This window comes from Bubalus kerabau, chromosome 14 (assembly GCF_029407905.1).
Source record: "Bubalus kerabau isolate K-KA32 ecotype Philippines breed swamp buffalo chromosome 14, PCC_UOA_SB_1v2, whole genome shotgun sequence".
NCBI lineage: Eukaryota > Metazoa > Chordata > Mammalia > Artiodactyla > Bovidae > Bubalus > Bubalus kerabau.
In genome coordinates this window covers 53,628,599-53,652,546 of record NC_073637.1, presented here as the reverse complement: position 1 = coordinate 53,652,546, position 23,948 = coordinate 53,628,599, and the positions used below count along the sequence as shown (strand labels likewise).

Genomic DNA, 23,948 nt, shown 5'->3' with positions numbered 1-23,948 from the left:
AGCAGAATTAATAAATTGCTGTATTTAGAGAGTAAAGATTTTTAAATCTGTATGTACTGTGAAAATCATAGGAAAAACAAAAGAAAAAGAAAATATGAATAACCAAGCATTTATTGAGCCCTACTTAATTCTGGGTATTAAATATGCCATTTTATGACAGACAATCTAGTCCTTCACTAAAGCAGAACAATTTGGTGTTACTCTTTCCATTTTTATTGAAGAAACAGAACTTGGGGGACAATAATGAGCTTCTCTAAATCAAATAAGAGTGACAGTATCTAAAATTAGATTCATCTAATTCCAAATTCCGTGTTCTCTCATTTATAATGATGTATATGTGTTGTGGAGAAAAGACTAGCTTAATTTTTTTTAAGTTAAAAAAAGAAAATATCTACATCTCAAGTGAGTGAAAATAATAAAGACCTAGGAGAAACATAGAAAGTCATGAATATTGAATCTTTCAGAAGTAATGCTATTCTTAAAGCTGAATATACAGTAGAAGATGGGAGTTTTGAAGATGGGAGTTTTGAAAATGGAACATTGACAAATGTTTATTCTTAGGGAATGTGATGAGAAAATGAATTACCCAAGAAAAGAATAAAAAATGGATGGGCAGAGAGTAGATTTGGGGAAACTAAGGTATTTCTTGGTCATGTAAATAACCAAGAACCATGTAATAAAGATTACAATTATGACAGTAGAGTCAAGGGAAATGAGGATTACAAAAACTAATTTAATATGGGATGGATAAGTCATTAGTCATTAAAGAGATGATGCAAAAAGCCAAATTACAAAACATTAGGAAATAGTTGTATGATAAGGTAGTGTCACATGGGTAGCTTTTCCTTAAAAGATTTTTATGGGAGGAGATATAACACCTTTGTAAATTTTTATTAATGATCTCTTTGCAAATACTAAAGTTAGATACATAAATGAACATATTTAGAAATCATGCTAGAACAGGGGGTGAAGATGGGTCCAAATTCAAAAGTGTGACAGATACATGATGAGAGTCAGCTTTTCCTCATTATGGTACTGTTTTAATATTCAATTCAGTTCAGTTCAGTCGCTCAGTCATATCTGACTCTTTGCAACCCCATGAACTGTAGCACACCAGGCATCCCTGTCTATCACCAACTCTTGGGGTTTACTCAGACTCAGGTTCATTGAGTCTGTGATGCCATCCAACCATCTGATCCTCTGTGGTTCCCGTGTCCACCTGCCTTCAATTTTTCCCAGCATCAGTCTTTTCAAATGAGTCAGTTCTTCACATCATGTGGCCAAAGTATTGGATTTTCAGCTTCGACATCAGTCCTTCCAATGAATATTCAGGACTGATTTCCTTTAGAATGGACTGGTTGGATGTCCTTGCACTCAAAGGGTATTCTCCAACACCACAGTTCAAACGCATCAGTTCTTCAGGGCACAGCTTTCCTTATAGTCTAATTTTCACATTCATACACGACTACTGGAAAAACCATAGCCTTCACTAGATGGATCTTTGTTGACAAAGTAACGTTTCTGCTTTGTAATATGCTATCTCGGTTGGTCATAACTTTCCTTCCAAGGAGTAAGCGTCTTTAATTTCATGGCTGCAATCATAATCTGCAGTGATTCTAGAGCCCAGAAAAATAAAGTCTGACACTGTTTCCACTCTTTTCCCATCTACCTGCCATGAAGTGATGGGACCAGATGCCATGATCTTCGTTTTCTGAATGTTAAGCTTTAAGCTAACTTTTTCACTCTCCTCTTTCACTTTCATCAAGAGGCTCTTTAGTTCCTCTTCACTTTCTGCCATAAGCATGGTGTCATCTGCATATCTGAGGTTATTGATATTTATCACAGCCATCTTGATTTCAGCTTGTGATTCATCCAGACCAACATTTCTTATGATGTACTCTGCATGTAAGTTAAATAAGCAGCTGACAATATATAGCCTTGACATTCTCCTTTTCCTATTTGGAACCAGTCTGTTGTTCCATGTCCAGTTCTAACTGTTTCTTCCTGACCTGCATAAAGATTTCTCAAGAGGCAGGTCAGGTGGTCTGGTAGTCCCATCTCTTTCAGATTTTTCCACAGTTTGTGATGATCCACACAATTAAGGGCTTTGGCATAGTCAATAAATCAGAAGTAAATGTTTTTCTTGAGCTCTCTTGCTTTTTTGATGATCCAGCGAATGTTGGCAATTTGATCTCTCATTCCTCTGCCTTTTATAAATCCAGCTTGAACATGTGGAAGTTCACAGTTCACGTACTGTTGAAGCCTGGCTTGGAGAATTTTGAGCATTACTTTACTAGCATGTGAGATGAGTGTAATTGTGTAGTAGTATGAGATTCTTTGGCATTGTCTTTCTTTGGGATTGGAATGAAAACTGACCTTTACCAGTCCTGTGGCCACTGCTCAGTTTTCCAAATTTGCTGGCATACTGAGTGTAGCACTTTCACAGCAACATCATTTAGGATTTGAAATAGCTCAACTGGCATTCCATCACCTCCACTAGCCTTGTTCATAGTCATGCTTCCTAAGCCCACTTGACTTCACATTCCAGGATGTCTGGCTCTATGTGAGTGATCACACCATTTTGATTATCTGTCATGAGAATCTTTTTCCTACATTACTTCTGTGTATTGTTGCCATCTCTTCTCAATATCTTCTGCTTCTCTTAGGTACATACCATTTCTGTCCTTTATGTGTCCCTATTTGCATGAAATGTTCCCTTGGTATCTCTAACTTTCTTGAAAAGATCTATAGTCTTTCCCATTCTATTATTTACCTCTATTTCTTTGCACTGAACACTGAGGAAGGCTTTCTTATTTCTCCCTGCTATTCTTTGGAACTCTGTATTTAAATGGGTATATCTTTCCTTTTCTCCTTTGCTTTTCATTTCTCTTCTTTTCACAGCTATTTGTAAGGCCTCCTCAGACAGCCATTTTGCTTTTTTGCATTTCTTTTTCTTGGGGATGGTCTTGATCCCTGTCTCCTGCACAATGTCATGAATCTCTATCCATAGTTCATCAGGCACTCTGTCTATCAGATCTAGTCCCTTAAATCTATTTCTCACTTCCACTGTATAATCGTAAGGGATTTGATTTAGGTCATACCTGGATGATCTAGTGGTTTTCCCTACTTTCTTCAATTTAAATCTGAATTTGGCAATAAGAAGTTCATGATCTGAACCACAGTTAGCTCCTAGTCTTGTTTTTGCTGACTCTATAGAGTTTCTCCATCTTTGGCTTCAAAGAATATAATCAATCAGATTTTGGTGTTGACCATCTGGAGATGTCCACGTGTAGAGTCTTGTCTTGAGTTGTTGGAAGAGAGTGTTTGCTCTGTACAGTGCGTTCTCTTGGCAAAACTTTATTAGCCTTTGCCATCCTTCATTCTGTACTCCAAGGCCAAATTTGCTGTTACTCCAGTTGTTTCTTGACTTTTCTAGTATACTTATGTACTTTTATTCAATATACTTTTCTAGTATACAATATACTTTTCTAGTATATTGGTATAATAGACTCAAACATTTCATTCTCCTAGCATGGCAGTAATTTCTGAGAGGGAGAAGTTTAGAGAAAAGGAAAAGAGGCATTTCAGTTGAGAAATGTATTATTTGACAGTTAAGAACAGCTGTCCCGTCTCACTTTCCATAGACACATTATAGTTGCCCTTTTATTTTGCAGTGACCCTATAATTGCAGTGTCAGCTTTACTAGCTGCAGATCCTTCACCTTTTCACCCATGTACATGCCATTATCATCTTAGTCTTAACAAAAGTATCTGTGATAATGTGTTTTTCAACTCAGACACTGCCAGAGCAGTCCTATGGACTACTTATTCACAGATAACTCGAGTTTGGCATCTAAAACATCTCAAAATATGTCCAATATTGCCATATTTATTTATCAAGCATATTTTTATGGTGACATAATAGTTTGCCTCAGATATGTCTGATTTTCCTTGACATCTTCCCTTGGTTGTGTCATTTCTTCCCCTGGAATATTCTGTCTTAGCATTTTTGCTTGTGTCATCCTATGCATTCTTCAAGGACCCACTAGAAACCTCTTTCATAAAGCTTTTCCTGCTTCCACAATCTGTTACAATCTGGTAAACACCTCTAGCATTGTGCATATCTTCATTAGTGTACTTAAAATATTTTTCCTTGTCTTATATGACTTATCTAAGTGTAAAATCCTTGAAATCAGAAATTCCAAGGATTATTATTAGTATGAATAATATTATTCATGTTTCTGTAAACATGATGAAGAGAGTTCAATATGTAGTGAATTGAACTGCTTAAAATAGCAAACCTGGAGCTTCATCCTTTTTCTTTTAATTTCTTTGATCACATGAATTTACAGCAGGACTAACAAACTCATCATAAAACTAAATGACAAATAAGGCAGCAGTTGGTAAAACAGAAATATTCTTGCATGCACAATACCAATATTTTATAAGCAATGAGGAAATATATGAGAACCCTTGATAAATAAAGGCATATTATAGACTTGTTATATTTTAATTATCATTTTATGTTTCAATCTCCAAGGCGAGATCCCCAGAGTCTGTGATTTGAGATCTTAAAAGTTTTGTTTTTAATTTGAAATTCCTATGGAGCACAACAGGCTTTTAAATGGAGAAATGCTGCCAAAGAAATAATAAACTTGACAGCAGTTTCTGTGCTGAACAATAAATTAAAATTTTAAATCTTTTGAAATTATAAACAAATTCTGGGAAAGCTCAGCTTCAGATTCTTAGGTTTACATACACTTTCCTTCTCCAGGAAAGACCTTGTTTGTCTTTTTGAGAGCAAAAAGTAATGTTTGATCCAAAATTTGGGGGGTTTTCATTTGAATTATAAAAACTCTGCTATATACCAAGAGTGAAATAGCAGAGAATATTTTTTCTTATTTGGTAATATTAAAACCAAAAGTGAGTTTTGGTTTTGGAAGTGAGAAATAGATTTCAGGAATTATTTCTGATAGGCAGAGTGCCTGATAAACTATGGATGGAGACTCGTAACATTGTACAGGAGACAGGGATCAAGACCATCTCCATGGAAAAGAAATGCAAAAAAGCAAAAAGTGAAGAACAACTTAAGAGTCTCCTGATGAAAGTGAAAGAGGAGAGTAAAAAAGTTGGATTAAAGCTCAACATTCAGAAAACGAAGATCATGGCATCTGGTCCCATCACTTCATGTCAAATAGATGGGGAAACAGTGGAAACGGTGGCTGACTTTATGGGGGGGGGGTCCAAAATCACTGCAGATGGTGACTGTAGCCATGAAATTAAAAGACGCTTACTCCTTGGAAAAAAAGCTATGACCAACCTAGACAGCATATTAAAAAACAGGGACATTACTTTGGCAACAACAGTCCGACTAGTGAAGGCTATGGTTTTTCCAGTAGTCATGTATGGATGAGAGAATTGTAGTATAGAGAAAGCTGATTACTGAAGAATTGATTCTTTTGAACTGTGCTGTTGGAGAAGCCTCAAGAGTCCCTTGGACACAAGGAGATCCAACCATTAGTCCATCCTAAAGGACATCAGTCCTGAGAGTTCACTGGAAGGACTCTATTGAAGCTGAAACTCCAGTACTTTGGCCACCTGATGTGAAGAGTTGACTCATTTGAAAAGACCCTGATGCTGGGAAAGATTGAGGGCAGGAGGAGAAGGGGACGACAGGGGATGAGCTGGTTGGATGGCATCATCGACTCAATGGACATGAGTTTGGGTAGGCTCCAGGAGTTGGTGATGGACAGGGAAGCCTGGCGTGCTACAGTTCATGGGGTCTCAAAGAGTCGGACATGACTAAGCCACTGAATTGAACTGAACTAAAAAATTAAACATCCCCCTGAAAAAAATCCATGGTGCCTGGTGCTGTAATTAATTGTTCCTACTTTCCTGTCTTCCCCTCACTCCTGCCATGCACCTGGCAGCTTGTAATTACTACCAAGCTTTACGTCTGATTTACTAGGAAATAGTGTTTCCAATTTAAAAAACTGGAAGCCACTCTACCTCCTAAATATTTTTTGTGCATTACAAAGAAAAAAATATTCCACTTGAAAATAATATAGGAATTGTTCTCCCTTGATCCCATGCCAATACATTCAGGGGCTGCCATTAGTTTAGCAATGGTGGTTGGCAAATCTTCAGAAACTGTCTTGGTAGAGTTTTTAATGTATGAATAACAGAGAAAAACATTCTTAATAGATACGAAGCCAATAAACAAATGTTATTTTATATTTACCTGGGGCAGAGGCTGGTCTTTCAATTAAATAAATTAGTCTTGCTTCTGTATGTGGAGGTTGTGATTCATTGTGTATCTGCCTCATAAAGGCTAATTTTCCTTTGAGATGACAGGGGCCCATAAAAGAGAGTTAATTTAAGCTCTGACCAAAGTGTATCACTTTATAATGATCTGATACAGTGTATCTTTTGACAGTGATTTTTATTCCTCTATGGACTTTCCCTTTTCTTATTCTTTGGGGTGCTTCTCATACCTTTTATATATGAATGACCATTGTTTCATACTTTTTAAACACAGAAAAGTTATTATTTTCCCTTCTAAAAAAGATTAATCTAAAAATATTATATCTACTATTTTTGAATCGGTCCTGTTTGTAGCTGACACTGAAATTGAAAGACAATCTAATCCACTCCTCTTGTAAAGAGCCCCCAACTCATGTCTCTGCTTGATATTTTCTTTTTTCAAGATCTATGTTTTTATTAGTTACGCCTAGAAGAATCACTAGCAATTTCCTGAATGGACTGATGTTTATCATACCTTTGCACAGTCCTTTTCATGCTTATACCTGGGAAACTTAGGAATTCTAAATAGAAATCGTATAACAAGGCATATTCATTATTCTCAATCTCAATAGGACTCTCAAAATTACTTAGCAAGGCAATGTTTCTATATCAAACTTGATCTCCCACTATTGGTGATTACTATTTCCAGTTTTTTTCTCTCAAAGTTCCTCTCTTATACATTCCCATCTCCTGTGAGATGGGAGTGTGTGTGTGTGTGTGTGTGTGTGTGTGTGTGTGTGTGTGTGATATATACAGGGTCTTGCTTGATGCATCATTACCAAAGTAAAATTATTAAACATGAGCTCTCTCATTTTCCCATCACAAAACCTCGACCCATTTTTGGAATTGTGCTTATTTTCTCCAAAAGAGTTATGTTCTTTCACTTATTTTTTTTCCTATCATCAGTATTTTCCTCTCTACAGGAATATTTATATCAACCAATAAATATGCTCTGGTTTCTTGTGTCTCTAAAAAGGAAATCTCTTTTGACTTCCTAATGACTACAGAACTGACCCATTATTCTTCTGCTTTATGGAATTTGATGTTCCAAAGCTATTACCTATCTGAACTGTCTATTCACTCTTTAGATTATCTCAATTTGTCTCAACCTCTGTCACTCTAATGAAATCACTCTTCTCAACAACCTTCATGTTGTTGGATTTAACAGTCTTCTGCCCTCATCATTTTCAATTTTTCAATTGTATTCAACATTCTGGACCCCCTTTTAAGGACTTCTTTCTCTTGCTTAATTTACACTTACTTATCTTGCCACTCCTGAGAATGATAAAATAGCTTCTTAAATTTCATCACACCATGAAATAGCATAGATTTTTTTACTTAGGTCACAGATTCTAGTTCACTGCAATCACCATATTCCAAGTCTCTACCATCTTAAATCCAGACTTCAGTGGCCTTCTAACTAACATTTCTGTTTCCTTCAATCTATTTATCTAAAGTAAAAGCATAAAGTACTGAAAACACAAACTGAATCTGTTCCTTCTCTCACAACACTTTATAGCCTTCCTTAATAGATAGGTAAGCTACATGAGGAGTCTGACATGCTACAATCCCTAAGGTTGCAACAATCAGACACAACTTAGTGACAAAACGACAAGAAAGCTGAATGAGTGAAGAAGCCTAGGCGTGACCATTGTGAACCAGAGAGCTTGTTCTGCCTAAAGGGAATACGTTAATAGGTTCCAGCAGATGTTGCAAGGAAGGTACATTGGTTTTAGTGGCAAAATCTAAAAACTGAATTACAAAAATGTGTGAATGATTGTTATGAGTGTGTGTATGCAAAAATCTCCTGATTTTGAAAAGTTGACCCTCATATTTTAAAAAACAATGTGTGTTTAAAACAAAACATATCTTCAGACCAGATTAGGTAGAATGGCTGCCAATTTGCTTCCTCTGCAGAAGAGATTGGTTTCTCCACATCTCCTTAACTTCATTTTACCACTTTTCTATTGAATTCTGTGTTTTTCTCCAATTTACATTCTATAATTTAGACTCTCTGATCTTCATTTTCCTGAAATAGCTCATCAAACTATCAGTGTGAGGCTCTTCCTTTCCTGTAGAATAGAGGCATAAAATCCTTCTGGTATCAATGAAAGTGGGACCTTCTTACACTGGGCAGGTTCCTATCCTGACAACTTTATCCTCAATTGTACATCCTCACAGTACATTTTTTTTTGAGATTCATTTAATTATAGTCTTTTTTCACCATTAAATTTGAAATACTATGTGGGACATGTACTATGTCTGCTATTATGTGTGTTATTTGTTTCTGGTTCAAAGCCAGGCACATAACAGGCAAGCAGAACAAGTAAATAATGAATATATAAATATATAAATCATCTCTGGACTTCATTTCTCTACATAACAGATTCTAATCACACTTTATCAAATAACTCAATATTTGCCTCTGTGAACCTAATCTAGTTGCCAAAAATACCATAACTGTTCAGTCTCCATAACATTTTTCAATATTCCTAAATTATAAGAGTATATCTTAGCCTGATTGTATGCTCCTGGTTTCTTAACATCTATCAGGGAGCCTAAAAAAAGATTTCAAGATAATTTGATGATTTGAAATTTACTAAAAGGTAATTTGGCAATAAGGAGCTCATGATCTGAGCCACCACCAGCTCCCGGTCTTGTTTTTGAGGACTGCAGAGAGCTTCTCCATCTTTGGCTGCAAAGAATATAATCAATCTGATTTTTGTATTGACCGTCTGATGATGCCCATGTGTAGAGTCTTTTCTTGTGTTGTTGGAAGAAGGTGTTTGCTATGACCACTGCCTTCTCTTGGCAAAACTCTATTAGCCTTTGCCCTGCTTCATTCCGTATTCCAAGGCCAAATTTGCCTGTTACTCCAGGTGTTTCTTGACTTCCTACTTTTACATTCCAGTCCCCTATAATGAAAAGGACATCTTTTTTGGGGTGTTAGCTCTAAAAGGTCTTGAGGGTCTTCACAGAATCATTCAACTTCAGCTTCTTCAGCATTACTGGTTGGGACATAGACTTGGATTACTGTGATATTGAATGGTTTGCCTTGGAAACGAACAGAGATCATTTTGTCGTTTTTGAGATTGCATCCAAGTACTGTGTTTTGGAATATTTTGTTGACCATAATGTCTACTCCATTTCTTCTATGGGATTCCTGCCCGCAGTAGTAGATATAATGGTCATCTGAGTTAAATTCACCCATTCCAGTCCATTTGAGTTCGCTGATTCCTAGAATGTCGATGTTCACTCTTGCCATCACCTGTTTGACCATTTCTAAAGGCAATGGCAACCCACTCCAGTACTCTTGCCTGGAAAATCCCATGGACGGAAGGGCCTGGTGGGCTGCAGTCCATGGGGTCGCTATGAGTTGGACATGACTGAGAGACTTCACTTTCACTTTTCACTTTCATGCATTGGAGAAGGAAATGGCAACCCACTCCAGTGTTCTTGCCTGGAGACTCCCAGGGACGGGGGAACCTGGTAGGCTGCCGTCTATGGGGTCGCACAGACTCGGACACGACTGAAGCGACTCAGCAGCAGCAATTTGTCTTGATTCATGGACCTAACATTCCAGGTTCCTATGCAATATTGCTCTTTACAGCATCGGACCTTGCTTCTATCACCAGTCACATCCACAACTGGGTATTGTTTTGCTTTGGCTACATCCCTTCATTCTTTCTGGAGTTATTTCTCCACTGATCTCCAGTAGCATATTGGGCACCTGCTGACCTGGGGAGTTCTTCTTTCAGTATCCTATCATTTTGCCTTTTCATACTATTCATGGGGTTCTCAAGGCAAGAATACTGAAGTGGCTCAGATCATGAGCTCCTTATTGCCAAATGCAGACTTAAATTGAAGAAAGTAGGGAAAACCAGAAGACCACTCAGGTATGACCTAAATCAAATCCCTTATGATTATACAGTGGAAGTGAGAAATAGATTTAAGGGACTAGATCTGATAGAGTGCCTGATGAACTATGGACTGAGGTTCATGACACTGGACAGGAGACAGGATTAAGATCATCCCCAAGAAAAAGAAATGCAAAAAAGCAAAATGCCTGTCTGGGGAGGCCTTACAAATAGCTGGGAAAAGAAGAGAAGTGAAAAGCAAAGGAGAAAAGGACAGATGTAAGCATCTGAATTCAGAGTTCCAAATAGCAAGAAGAGATAAGAAAGCCTTCCTCCGTGATCAATGCAAAGAAATAGAGGAAAACAATAAAATGGGGAAGACTAGAGATCTCTTCAAGAAAATTAGAGATACCAAGGAAACATTTCATGCAAAGGGGGGCTCGATAAAGGACAGAAATTGTATGGACCTAACAGAAGTAGAAGATATTAAGAAGAGGTGGCAAAAATACACAGAAGAACTGTACAAAAAAGATCTTCATGACCCAGATAATCACGATGGTGTGATCACTGACCTAGAGCCAGACATCCTGGAATGTGAAGTCAAGTGCACCTTTGAAAGCATCACTACAAACGAAGCTAGTGGAGATGATGGAATTCCAGTTGAGTTATTTCAAATCCTGAAAGATGATTCTGTGAAAATGCTGCACTCAATATGCCAGCAAATTTGGACAACTCAGCAGTGGCCACAGGACTGGAAAAGGTCAGTTTTCATTCCAATCCCAAAGAAAGGCAATGCCAAAGAATGCTCAAACTCCTGCACAATTGCACTCATCTCTCACGCTAGTAAAGTAATGCTCAAAATTCTGCAAGCCAGGCTTCAGCAATACGTGAACCATGAAATTCCAGATGTTCAAGCTGGTTTTAGAAAAGGCAGAGGAACCAGAGATAAAATTGCCAACATTCGCTGGTTCACCAAGAAAGCAAGACAGTTCCAGAAAAACATCTATTTCTGCTTTATTGACTATGCCAAAGCCTTTGACTGTGTGGATCACAATTAACTGTGGAAAATTCTGAAAGAGATAGGAATACCAGACCACCTGACCTGCCTCTTGAGAAACCTATATGCAGGTCAGGAAGCAACAGTTACAACTGGACATGGAACAACAGACTGGTTCCAAATAGGAAAAGGAGTATATCAAGGCTGTATATTGTCACCATGCTTATTTAACTTATACTCAGAGTGCATCATGAGAAACGTGGGCTGGAAGAAGCACAAGCTGGAATCAAGATTGTCAGGAGAAATATCAATAACCTCAAATATGCAGATGACACCACCCTTATGGCAGAAAGTGAAGAGGAATTAAAAAGTCTCTTGATGAAAGTGAAAGAGGAGAGTAAAAAAGTTGGCTTAAAGCTCAACATTCAGAAAACTAAGATCATGGCATTTGGTCCCATCACTTCATGGCAAATAGATGGGGGAACAGTGGAAACAGTGTCAGACTTTTTTGGGGGCTCCAAAATCACTGCAGATGGTGACTGCAGCCATGAAATTAAAAGACGCTTACTCCTTGGAAGGAAAGTCATGACCACCCTAGATAGCATATCAAAAGCGGAGACATTACTTTGCCACCAAAGTCCGTCTAGTCAAGACTATGGTTTTTCCAGTGGTCATGTATGGATGTGAGAGTTAGACTGTGGAGAAGGCTGAGCACCGAAGAATTGATGTTTTTGAAGTGTGGTGTTGGAGAAGACTCTTGAGAGTCCCTTGGACTGCAAGGAGATCCAACCAGTCCATTCTAAAGGAGATCAGCCCTGGATGTTCTTTGCAAGGAATGATGCTAAAGCTGAAACTCCAGTACTTTGGCCACCTAATGTGAAGAGCTGACTTATTGGAAAAGACTCTGATCCTGAGATGGATGGAGGGCAGGAGGAGAAAGGGAAGACAGAGGATAAGATGGCTGGATGGCATCACCAACTCGATGGTCTGAGTTTGAATGAACTCCTGGCGTTGGTGATGGACAGGGAGGCTTGGCGTGCTGTGATACATGGGGTCGCAAAGAGTCGGACACGACTAAGAGACTGAACTGAACTGAACTGAAAAGGTAATTTAACCCTCTATATTACTATTACTAATAGTAATAAGTTTATTTCTAATAAACCCCATATTTTTGTAAAAAGTGAGACAAAATAGATACTGACATCAAGAATAATCATTTCCATTTATATTTTCATACTACAATAGCAGCTAGGATTAAATACTCACTCGTCTTAAGTTCACTACCATGTTTGCATATCTCATGCAACATTCCCCTCAATTCTAGGAAACAGGTATTATCGTTTTTAGATCTGAGGAAAACATACTCAGAGAAGACAATATATCGATGGTTGATTGTAAGAATGGGATCTGAATGAAATTTATTTGGTTTCAAAGCATAATGTAACACAGTAATTAAAGGGTCAGGATATAGAATCAGTAAGTAATGAGTTCAAATTCCAGTTCCATTAAATTATCAGCTAAATAAGCAGACTTTCAGTTTTATTTGTAAGTGAAAATAAAAGTGTTAGTTGCTCAGTTGTGTCTGATTCTTTTTGACGCCATGGACTGTAACACTCTAGGCTCTTCTTTCCATGTAATTCTCCAGGCAAGAATACTGGAGTGGGCAGCCATTCCATTTTCCAAGGGATCTTTCCAACCCAGGGATCCAACTTGGGTCTCCTGCGTTGAAGGCAGATATTTTACCATCTGAGCCAACGTGGAATAAAATAACAAACAGGGTTTTTATTATAGGTTTTATTATTATAGAGTTTTTATTAAATAAAGAATACATATACAAATACCAGGTATGTTGATGGCACTTTGCAGTCTATAAAATATCACTTTTAACTACTGAGATTGAGATTTAGTTGATTTTTAATATACTTACTTAGTTTATTAAGTTCTAACTCTGACTGGATTCTGGGTCTTTTGAATTTCTTTTTAATGTGATTTTTCAAACAATATTATCCATATTAATTATCAGGTTAGTTAAAGTTCTGCAATTTTTTTAGAAAATTACAATTTTATTCATATTGAACTAATATTGTTTTCCCCTCCAAGAACATCAAAATATAACTTTAAGTCAAATGATCCATGGAGATAAAATATTCATAGGTTTTTATTACAAGAACTACCTTTTTAGTCACGGGGAATTTCTTCAGAATATCATTTGTCCTTTATACAAACAGAATAAAGAAGTAAAGAATGTAAATGTGTGGTATGTGAAACTATAACCATTATCATTTTTAAATTTAATATATCATGAATATTTTGTGAAAATAGTATTTGTGAACTAAATTATCACTTAGTATTTTATAGGATTTTTGTATCTTTTATTTGTAAAATGTTACATTCAGAGGACTACTGAAAATTCAATATTTTTATTTATTTTTTTTTTAAATTTTATTTTACTTTTAAACTTTACAATATTGTATTAGTTTTGCCAAATATCAAAATGAATCTGCCACAGGTATACCTGTGTTCCCCGTCCTGAACCCTCCTCCCTCCCCATACCCTCCCTCTGGGTCATCCCAGTTGTGTCATTATGTAAATTAATAGTTACCATATTATTGAGTGCACTATTCCTTTGACACATTTAACCATGAGTGCTCTGTGTGCTAAATCACTTCAGTCGTGTCTGACTCTCTGCAACCTCAGGAACTGTAGTCCACCAGTCTCTTCTGTCCATGGGATTCTCTAGTGAAGAATACTGGAGTGGGTTCCTGTGCCCTCTTCTAAGAGATCTTTCCGAACCAGGGATGGAACCCACATATTTTTTTTCCTGCACTGGCAGGCAGATTCTTTACCTCTAGCACCACCTGGGAAGCCTAGTCTACTACGTATATTTTCTATGCTATAAGTAAACTTAATTTCAATTTTTTAAATAAATACTAAATTTAAGATGGAGATAAACCTTATTCAAATTAAATTTTCTTTTAAATAAATGTTTATAGAACATTTGCAGGAAGGTTTCACATGCAGTATCTCATTTGAAACATCATTCTATGTGATAAATTTGATTTACATGTTACAGAAGAGGAAACTCTGGCAGACAGGATTGAAAAACTTACTCAAGATCAGACAATTAATAAACATTAGAATATGAATTCAAACCTATGTATTTCAAATTGAATCTCATGATTTTCCACTTACTGTGCTGTGCTGTGCTTAGTTGCTTAGTCGTGTCCAACTTCTTGTGACCCCATTGACTGTAGCCTGCCAGGCTCCTCTGTCCATGATGGTTCTCCAGGCAAGATTACTGGAGTGGGTTGCCATGCCCTCCTCCAGGGACCTCCCAACCCAGGGATCCAACCGAGTTCTCCCACATAGCACATGCCAATAAATTAATCATTTAAACTTCAAAAAGTTCCCTAATAAATTTGATGTTATTTAGTCACTTTAGTGAAATATTATTAATCATAACACTTCAGTGAAATCTAGCTGCCACACTTGTAAGTCACCACGTCTTCATCTCCATATTATTAGTTATACTTGAAATTTAAATTAAAATAAACTTTAACAAAGTTAACAATGAAATAAACAATTTAAAATCGTACCTAAAATCTGATCCAATTCTCTTCCCATTTTCTGGTTCTCCTGGATCTGGGCATAAATTGGAAGCTGTCTTAATACCTCCCTCATTTACTGAAACAACAGGAAAACAAGAAAAGAAAGAATCAAAACATGTATGATTAGAAAATCAAAAGTGATATTCATTTCAAATTGTACATAAAATATATTCTTGTATTTTATTATTCTAATCACTATAATTTATACATGGAATGTTACATATAATTTTATAAGCCAATAATGAGAACAAAAATACTTTTTAATTTGTGGATATATAAAACATAATTTTCATGTTTCTATTCAATGACATACTACTTTGAATATTAACACATTAACAGTTAACACTTTATTTTTAATTACTATCAAATTTTGAAATTTCTGGTAATGCACTCCCTAGGTATCATTGCCAGAGTTTCCATTAATTATTGGCAGCAGAGAAATCACTACCAGTTATATCAGTGTCATCAGATACTTGTTATTTTTAAAGTTGCAACATAAAAATAAAGCCAATACAATATTGTAAAGTAAAAAATAATAATAATAATAATAAAAAAATAAAAAAAAAACTTTATGGAAAAAGTTTAAGGATAATGGCAATTTTTAACTGGTATATAACAAGGAATTTATTCTGCCAATGTGAAAATAAAACTGTGGTGCAAATTATCAAGCATGTCATTGAATTATGCTATAATGCTGAAAATCAAATTAAGGGCTTTACCCTTTAACAAGTCCCATGACTATGTTTTATTGTACACTTTCAGCAGTTTCTTCAGAACACCCTATTGATAAATTATGTATTCATATTTTCAGTGAATGTGCTCACAGTAAATAAATAATTCCCTAAGAAATCTTTTTTTTAATGGGAAGATTATTAAACCAGATGAAGTCTGAAATATCTGAGTGACACTGTTTCACGAACTCAATCTTATAGCAAATTGGAGAATAACTTCTATTTTGCTCTTCATCAACTTATCTGCTTTTTAAAGAAAAGAATAGGACCTGAGTAGAGACTCCAGAAATGAAAAAAATCTAAACTTTGCTATGGTTCTTGTCCTACACTGTGAATTGGAATCACCTATAGAGTTTTTTTTTGTTTTTTTTTTCTTCTTCTTCTTTTTTGAAAGAACAGATGCTTACTTTTCTGTCTAGATATTCTAATGCAGTGATTCTGGGTAGACACTGTGAACCAGTTGGTTTTCTTGTTGTTTTCTTGTTTGTTTTTTAAATAATCTTCTATAGGATTCTATTGAAGAGTCAGTGTTTAAAAACACTGGATCCCTGCATCATTTAGCATGGATTGTCAACTTATTTAAACTGATTTATCAGATAGCAAGATAAGTATCTTGCTTATCAAGATAAGTATGACCAACAGTCATAACTCTGATAAAGCTGTCATATTTTCAACTAGATATGAAATTTTGTGTTTGCACTTTTATTCTATAAAAATTACTTTCTCAAATACCCTCACATATATTTTTATTGCTGCCAACTTAATTATAAATTCACTAATTCATACAATACATGTGATTTTTTTTTTCCATTTTCTGGGTCTGCTGATTTGCTAATTTATTTTTACTTCTCTGGTTTTTGTTATTATGTTTTCTTTTGGCCACTCTTTTACTTTAGCTTATATCATACACAGAGGGCAAATTTAAAGGCACTGACCCACAATTCTCAATATACTGAATTTTCTTCATGACTTGAAAAATTCTCTCTTTGCTAAGGACTTCCAACCTAAGGTTGTATCTCCCCCCCCTCCCCCTCAAGCTCCTTCCTGATCCTTTAATGGCCTACTAGGTCCCTACCAAAAATCTCCTAATCATTTCATGTGCATGCTCAAATCTAATTTAATCCTTTTTTTTTTATTATTATCATTCTCTTCCAATTCATCTTGAGTACTAGAAGAGAATTAAGCTTTCTCAAACACAGCTTTCATTACTGTCCAAATATGCTATGATTCTAGATTTCTAAGCATATCTATTATATTTCCCAATAGCCACCAAGATACATCCATAACCCAAGTACAACAGATTCTTCATTCTTCTGCAATTAAGATACATCCGTAATCCAAGTCCAACAGATTCTTTATTATTATGCAAGTTTAATGGTTAGCCATGCTCCTTCTTTGTGCCTTCTTCGAGTCTTCATGTTTTCCTTTTCTTCCTCTTTAGCTATCAAAATTCTATATATAATGTTCAGGACTCAGCTCAAGTCCCACCTTTTGCAAAATACAATCTCTCATTTCTTTTCAGATTTTCTAATCCTCTCTGGTGGCTCAGACGATAAAGCGTCTCCCTACAATGAGGGAAACCTGGGTTCAATCCCTGGGTTGGGAAGATCTCCTGGAGAAGGAAATGGCAACCCATGCCAATATTCTTGCCTGGAAAATTCCATGGACAGAGAAGCCTGGTAGGCTACAGTCCATGGGGTCGCAAAGAGCTGGACACAACTGAGTGACATCACTTTCACTTTTACTTTCCTTTTTATATAACATGAACAATTTTATATTTAATTTTTAAATTATCTTATCATACTCTTTAATAGTTTCATATTCTTTTGTTGTATATACAAATATATACTTGGTAAAGATAAGGAAAAAGCTATCATTACTTTAATATTCCTACAGTACCTAGATGGGGTAAATGATTTCTCAGTGAATATTTCCTAGTAGTTTAATTAAAAACAATGTGTTATACACTGTTTACAATGAGTAGAATATTTTTTCTATGGGAAGCACTGTCTTTCTTATCTCTGACTTTTGAAAATATTGTAGTATATGTCATTAAAATGTGACTTTTTAATATATGATAGAGATAAGAAAAAGTAGTGGCATGATATAGTCTTCTTACATTAGTATATTAAATTTATAACACAAATTATATTTAAGTATAGAAATGGAATATATTTGAAAATAAAAAATAAATCTTATTTTTCCACTTTATCATCATTATTACCTAGTTTCATATGAATTTAACAACAGCTGACATTTACATCATACTTCTTATATGTCAATAACTAATCTACACCTTTTGGAGAGGGCAATGGCACCCCACTCCAGTACTCTTGCGTGGAAAATCCCACGGGTGGAGGAGCCTGGTAGGCTGCAGTCCATGGGGTCGCGAAGAGTCGGACACGACTGAGCGACTTCACTTTCACTTTTCACTTTCATGCATTGGAGAAGGAAATGGCAACCCACTCCAGTATTCTTGCCTAGAGAATCCCAGGGACAGGGGAGCCTGGTGGGCTGCCGTCTATGGGGTCGCACAGAGTCGGACACGACTGAAACGACTTAGCAGCAGCAATCTATACCTTTTACATGTATCAACTCATTTAATTTTCGCAAGAATCTGAAAGGTGGCTACTATTATTATACATTTCCTACAGGTGAGGAAACTGAGATATAGAGAGGTTAAAACATATTTCTAAGGTCCTATTTCTACTTTCTGCCATGGTCTAGGTTTCAACCTTGGCAGACTGATTCAAGAAATTCTACTCTTAACCCTTGAGTACTCCATCCTATACAGAAAGTTCAGAAGGGCAAAATGGCATCAATAATTAAAATTCAAAACACTTTTCCAAATATTTTATTTTTCTTCCCTAGTGGCTCAGATAGTGAATAATGCAAAGCATATTTATAATTTTCACCATGTTCACTTAATTAATCCCAGTTCTTAAGATTTAATTGTCAAATTACTTTTGTCTATTTGAAAAGTATCTTTCAAACTACTGTTTCTGGATATCTACAATAGGTGAAAAAGTTCTCAATTTAAAATGTGAATAAAATAGGAAAGCTTCTGCATGATATATGTATTTAAGGTTTTTTAAAGTATTTAAAACTAAAAAAAAATTAAAAAGTATATCATCTATTTTTCTTATATTTACGTGCATGCTAAGGCGATTCCCTGCCAGGCTCCTCTGTCCATGGGATTCTACAGAAAAGAATACTGGAGTGGGTTGCCATGCCCTCCTCAAGGGGATTTTCCTGACCCAGGGATGGAACCCATGTCTCTTATGTCTCATGCCTTGACAGGTGGGTCCTTTACCACTAGCACCACCTGGGAACACCTTTTAATAATCAAGTAGCATAAAAATGCTGATTTATTTCTTATATCATATTTCTTATATTACCTCTGTCTTACATTACCTCTCCTGCATTAGCAGGTGAGTTCTTTACCACTAGCACCACCTGAGAAGCCCTTTTGATATTTAGATACTAGATAATTTTCTGTAGCTAGTGATGCCAAGACATTCAAATGAAGTTAGTATCCATTCAATCACCTGCTTTCACTACATAACGCCATTCAAACAATTGGACAAATATGTATCCCTTTTACGTCTTTCAATTTGAATAATAACTTTTAAAAAGAACATGCATGCTCTTTAAAAAATTAATTACATGGACAGGGCCCTGTCTCTTGAAAAGAGCATGACTATGGGGATATTCCTTTTGCTCTGATCTTAACGATAATAATAATACTGTTATTATTATCATTACTACTGCTACTACTAATACAATATGAATCCCTTTCCCCACATATCAGTGGAAAAAAACAGAGAGGAGAGCAGAATTTTAAAATTAAATTTAAATTTTAAAATTTAAAGCAGAATTTTAAAAATTGGATGAATTGTCATTTCATGTTTAACATCGAAGTATGTTTGTTATATATGTATTTATAAAATATGCTATAGGAATCTTTTTGCACAGTATTATACTATGTTTTAGCTTGAAAACACTATAAAATCAGTCAATATCAGAATGCTGCTGCTGCTGGTGCTAAGTCGCTTCAGTCATGACCGACTCTGTGCGACTCCATAGACGGCAGCCCACCAGGCTCCCCCGTCCCTGGGATTCTCCAGGCAAGAACACTGGAGTGGGTTGCCATTTCCTTCTCCAATGCATGAAAGTGAAAAGTGAAAGTGAAGTCGCTCAGTCGTGTCCGACTCTTCGCGACCCCATGGACTACAGCCCACCCGGCTCCCCCATCCATGGGATTTTCCAGGCAAGAGTACTGGAGCGGGGTGCCATTGCCTTCTCTGCAATATCAGAATAAAATACTATTATTATAAGCAAGTTTTCTGAACCATCCAATTTTATATGGCATATAATATTTAAAAAAGTGGGCAAGACTAAGTTCAATCAATTCAAATTTTTAAATATAAAAATATTTTATTTTATAAATTAAAAATAGTTTTTACTTTATTTGCAAATCTATTATCTTTGATAAACAACAAGATATAGACAGAGACTACATAGACTTCAGGTACCAAAGTTGGAAAAATAATTTGAATTAGCCATTTAAACAATGAAATGCTTCCCATGAAAACTGTTGCAGTCTCCTAAATGTCTTATTAATTTACTCCTTAGTTAAAATTTAAAGGTGCTATTGTGGGAAGACACACTTTGAAAACGTCTGTAGTTCATGTCCTCTATAATTATGTTCATTTCTGGAAATGCTTGTGATAGAATTTTTTTTTCAAATAATATAAGCTTTATTATTTTTTTTTCAAGTGAATGTTTAATGTCAGATAATAATTGTCTTCTTTGAAAATTTGGCCCTGTTTTAAATAAATGATTCAAAGAGATGAAAACCCAAATGCTTACTTGATAACAAGTATATAATAATGATAAAAAATTAAGGCATTATAAACTTCTCTGTGATCAATAATAGATAATATATATATTAAACTATTAATAGTTACTAAACATTTAAGGAAAAATTGTAGAAAAATAAAATTTAAAATTATATTTGTTTATTACTTTGTGACTATCAAAGAATTGACATAAATAATTTTGTCTTGTTGAAAATGGAATTATTTATATTCAAAAAGAAAAATAAGAAAGCTCGAGAGTATATTTTACTTCCTACATAAGCTGTAATGGATGAATGCAAAATTTATTTTAAAATTATGAAGTAAACATTTTTTTCTTTATGAGTAATTTTCTTATTTTTGTTTCAATAATTGTATTCCTGACAATTTAAAAGTATTTTTTTTAGTTAAAAAAGAAAAAAAAAATATATATATATTTAATTAGGGTTTATTTGTCTCCCCAGACACACTCATGTCTTAATCCCCTTTTGGTTCACCCTCATAACCACTCTACAAGAACAATGAGAATAATATGAATGCCCACTAAGGCAATGTACCAAGTATAAAAAGCTACATACATCTTTTTTTTTTTTTAACTAAATAAATTTGGCATGTAACATTGTTTAATGTTAAGGTATACAGCATGTTCAGAGAAGGCAATGGCACCCCACTCCAGTACTCTTGCCTGGAAAATCCCAAGGGCAGAGGAGCCTGGTAGGCTGCAGTCCATGCGGTAGCTAAGAGTTGGACACGACTGAGCGACTTCACTTTCACTTTTCACTTTCATGCATTGGAGAAGGCAATGGAAACCCACTCCAGTGTTCTTGCCTGGAGAATCCCAGGGACGGGGGAGCCTGGTGGGCTGCCGTCTATGGGGTCGCACAGAGTCGGACACGACTGAAGTGACATAGCAGCATACAGCATGTTATTATGATACATTTATATATACTGTAATATAATTGCTGGTGATGTAGATTTATATACATCTTAATTCCTTGATAAATCTCAGATGTTCAGTAATAGCCTGATTTCCCCAGGACATGGAAAATTTTGAAGTATGAAGCATATAAAATAACATCTGTCTAGCCAAAATGAGGAAAAGGAAAAAAGTAATAGCTTATAATTCTCCTTAGTTTCCAAAATAAATACATTAGCCACACAAAATATTGAGGGAAAAGTAGTAAACAGAATTATTTAAGTCTGCAAACATTTATTTCATGTTGACATGATAAAACTTGATATGTCAGAATAATTTCATCTAACAAAATTTTTCTGTTCATATTTTCTATTATAAGAAAAAATTTTTTATCTCTGAAATGTATCAAATAGTTATACTGAAAATATTATAGATTATTTATTGTTCTTAAAAACTAATATATCTGTTTTGAAAATATGTTTTAATCCTAAAAATATAACACTGTAATTATAACAGATTATGCTGTTGTATGGCAGAAACCTGGTGGTCTTCTTCCCTGGTGGCTTCGTGGCTCAGATGGTAAAGTGTCTGTCTACAATACAGGAGACCCAGGTTCGTTCCCTGGGTGGGAAGATCTCCTGGAGAAGGAAATGGCAACCCACTCCAGTATTCTTGCCCGGAAAATCCCATGGATGGAGGAGCCTGGTAGGTTACAGTCCATGGGGTCCCAAAGAGTCAAACATGACTGAGCTTTCACTTTTCATGGCAGAAACCAACATAAAATTGTAAACACTATAAGGCAACTTTCCTCCAATTAGCTAACTAAATAAACAAATTAAAATAAACAATAAATCATTATTATATGACTAAATACTTTGAAATCAACTAATGCTTTCCAAACAGGTAACCCAATTTGAGGATTTCCTACTTATATTTCCTATGTTTGGTTTCATATTTGCAAATCTAACAAAATGTGAAAATCATATATTAAAAGTAGAACACTTTAAAATATTTGATACCAACAAGCTCCAAGTTTGCTTTTGATAAATGCTGTAATTGCTCAATTATGTCACTTACTGTTTCAAATAAAACTCAAATATGGGGGTAGAACCTTTATCTGATATAGTAAGTGTTTTATAAATAGTTTTAAACTCATTTCATCAGATCATTTGGAATTGAATAAAAATAAATAATGCTAAAATACATATATTTGCTAAAAAAGAATAACATGTATTTATAAGAATTAATCTTATTTATTATGAATAAGGCATTTTAGAAATCAGATGTGTCATAAATGACTTTCAAAATTTATAATATGTATCTATAAACTACTATTGATTAGTATTGAAAAATGCATAGCTCTCTTAAATGTTTTATTGTATGTTCATTTATATTCATATAACAATGTATATTCTAGTTTGATGATTCTTAATCTGAGGGTTATGGATGAACTTCAGATGATCTATAAATCCCTGAATATTAAGCAAAACTGTGTATTGGGGCACACATAAATATATGTAATTCAGCTCATTTCATGAGATTTTCTAAAAAAAAAATTAATTAGTTAATTCATTTACAAAGTTCTTGACTTAAAGGATTTGTATAAATTAACTCAAACTAAAATATCTTTTTCCCATAAATGAAAAATTGCTATTAAAATTTTTCCCTTACAAAAATAATTATGTTTTAATGTAGATATGTTCAACCAAAAATTCCTACAAGAAATCATCAATTTAATGATTTTTACTCATTTTTTTAATCTCACATACTAGAATTAGAAAACTAGAATGTTATCAACATGCTAGATCAAAGAGTTTTTGTTTTTTACATTTTGAAACAATCTGAGCTCCAAAGTTTACCACATTAACCTAAAATTCAATATGCATTTAAATATAAGAAAATATTGAATAATAACCATGCATGTTATATAAATATTAATGCAGTTAATTTGCTAAATACACAAACGTTTTTATAAAACACACAAACAACATAGACAACCACAAACTTCACTCTTGCACTAGAGAAAGAAACAAAAAAAGGAGTACACTCACAGATAGAAAACTTGTTGCTGTTGTCTTTCCCTGGAAACAATTTAAATCCTCTAGATTTAAAATCTATGGCCTTTTTCACTAGTTAAGAAAACAAACAAAAACATGTATCAGGATACACAATTTCAAAATGAAATTCAAGTTAACAAATTTTGTTAGCATGGTATTATGCAAGTTAAGAAACTGCTTTCTTAAGCCTGATATAGGGTACCCGGAAGAAAATAAAGGAAAAAAATAGCAATTTGATTACTAAGTAGTAAAAATACCAAGGAATATAAAAATTTTAAAGGTTCTATAGGGAGAATCCTGCATACATATATAGGTACTTTTAAACACTAACGAACTTTTGTAGAAGAGGAAAAGAAAAAGAAAAATTAACTATCATAAATCATTTGAATTCATCTAATTTTATGAAAAATTAAACTAGAAAAATAAAAATACTGATATAAAAGTGGGAAGAATTTAATGAACCTGCTTTTTTAAATAAACTAATGTATTTTTAAAGTAATTTAGCTTAATTTAAATATTAGGACACATTTAAGAAAATGACATCATTGAAAAAACTTTAAATGTATTTTGTTATTTCTTCTGATAAGCATTTCCAAATTTCATAAACACTGCTTTTGAACA

General features: G+C 34.8%; 1 protein-coding gene across 3 annotated transcripts in view; it reads right to left on the bottom strand.

Annotated features, from left to right (window-relative positions):
* The window catches only part of CSMD3 (CUB and Sushi multiple domains 3), a 1,475,959-nt gene that overhangs the window by 857,342 nt on the left and 594,669 nt on the right, over window positions 1-23,948 (bottom strand). For 2 of the 3 annotated variants that reach the window (XM_055546406.1, XM_055546407.1), the window contains 2 exons: window positions 23,322-23,399; window positions 14,753-14,840 (listed from right to left, as the gene is read on the bottom strand). In XM_055546406.1, coding sequence (XP_055402381.1) covers window positions 14,753-14,840; window positions 23,322-23,399 — 166 coding nt within the window. The remainder of the gene's footprint in view (window positions 1-14,752; window positions 14,841-23,321; window positions 23,400-23,948) is intronic. The other variant, XM_055546408.1, reaches the window with a different exon arrangement.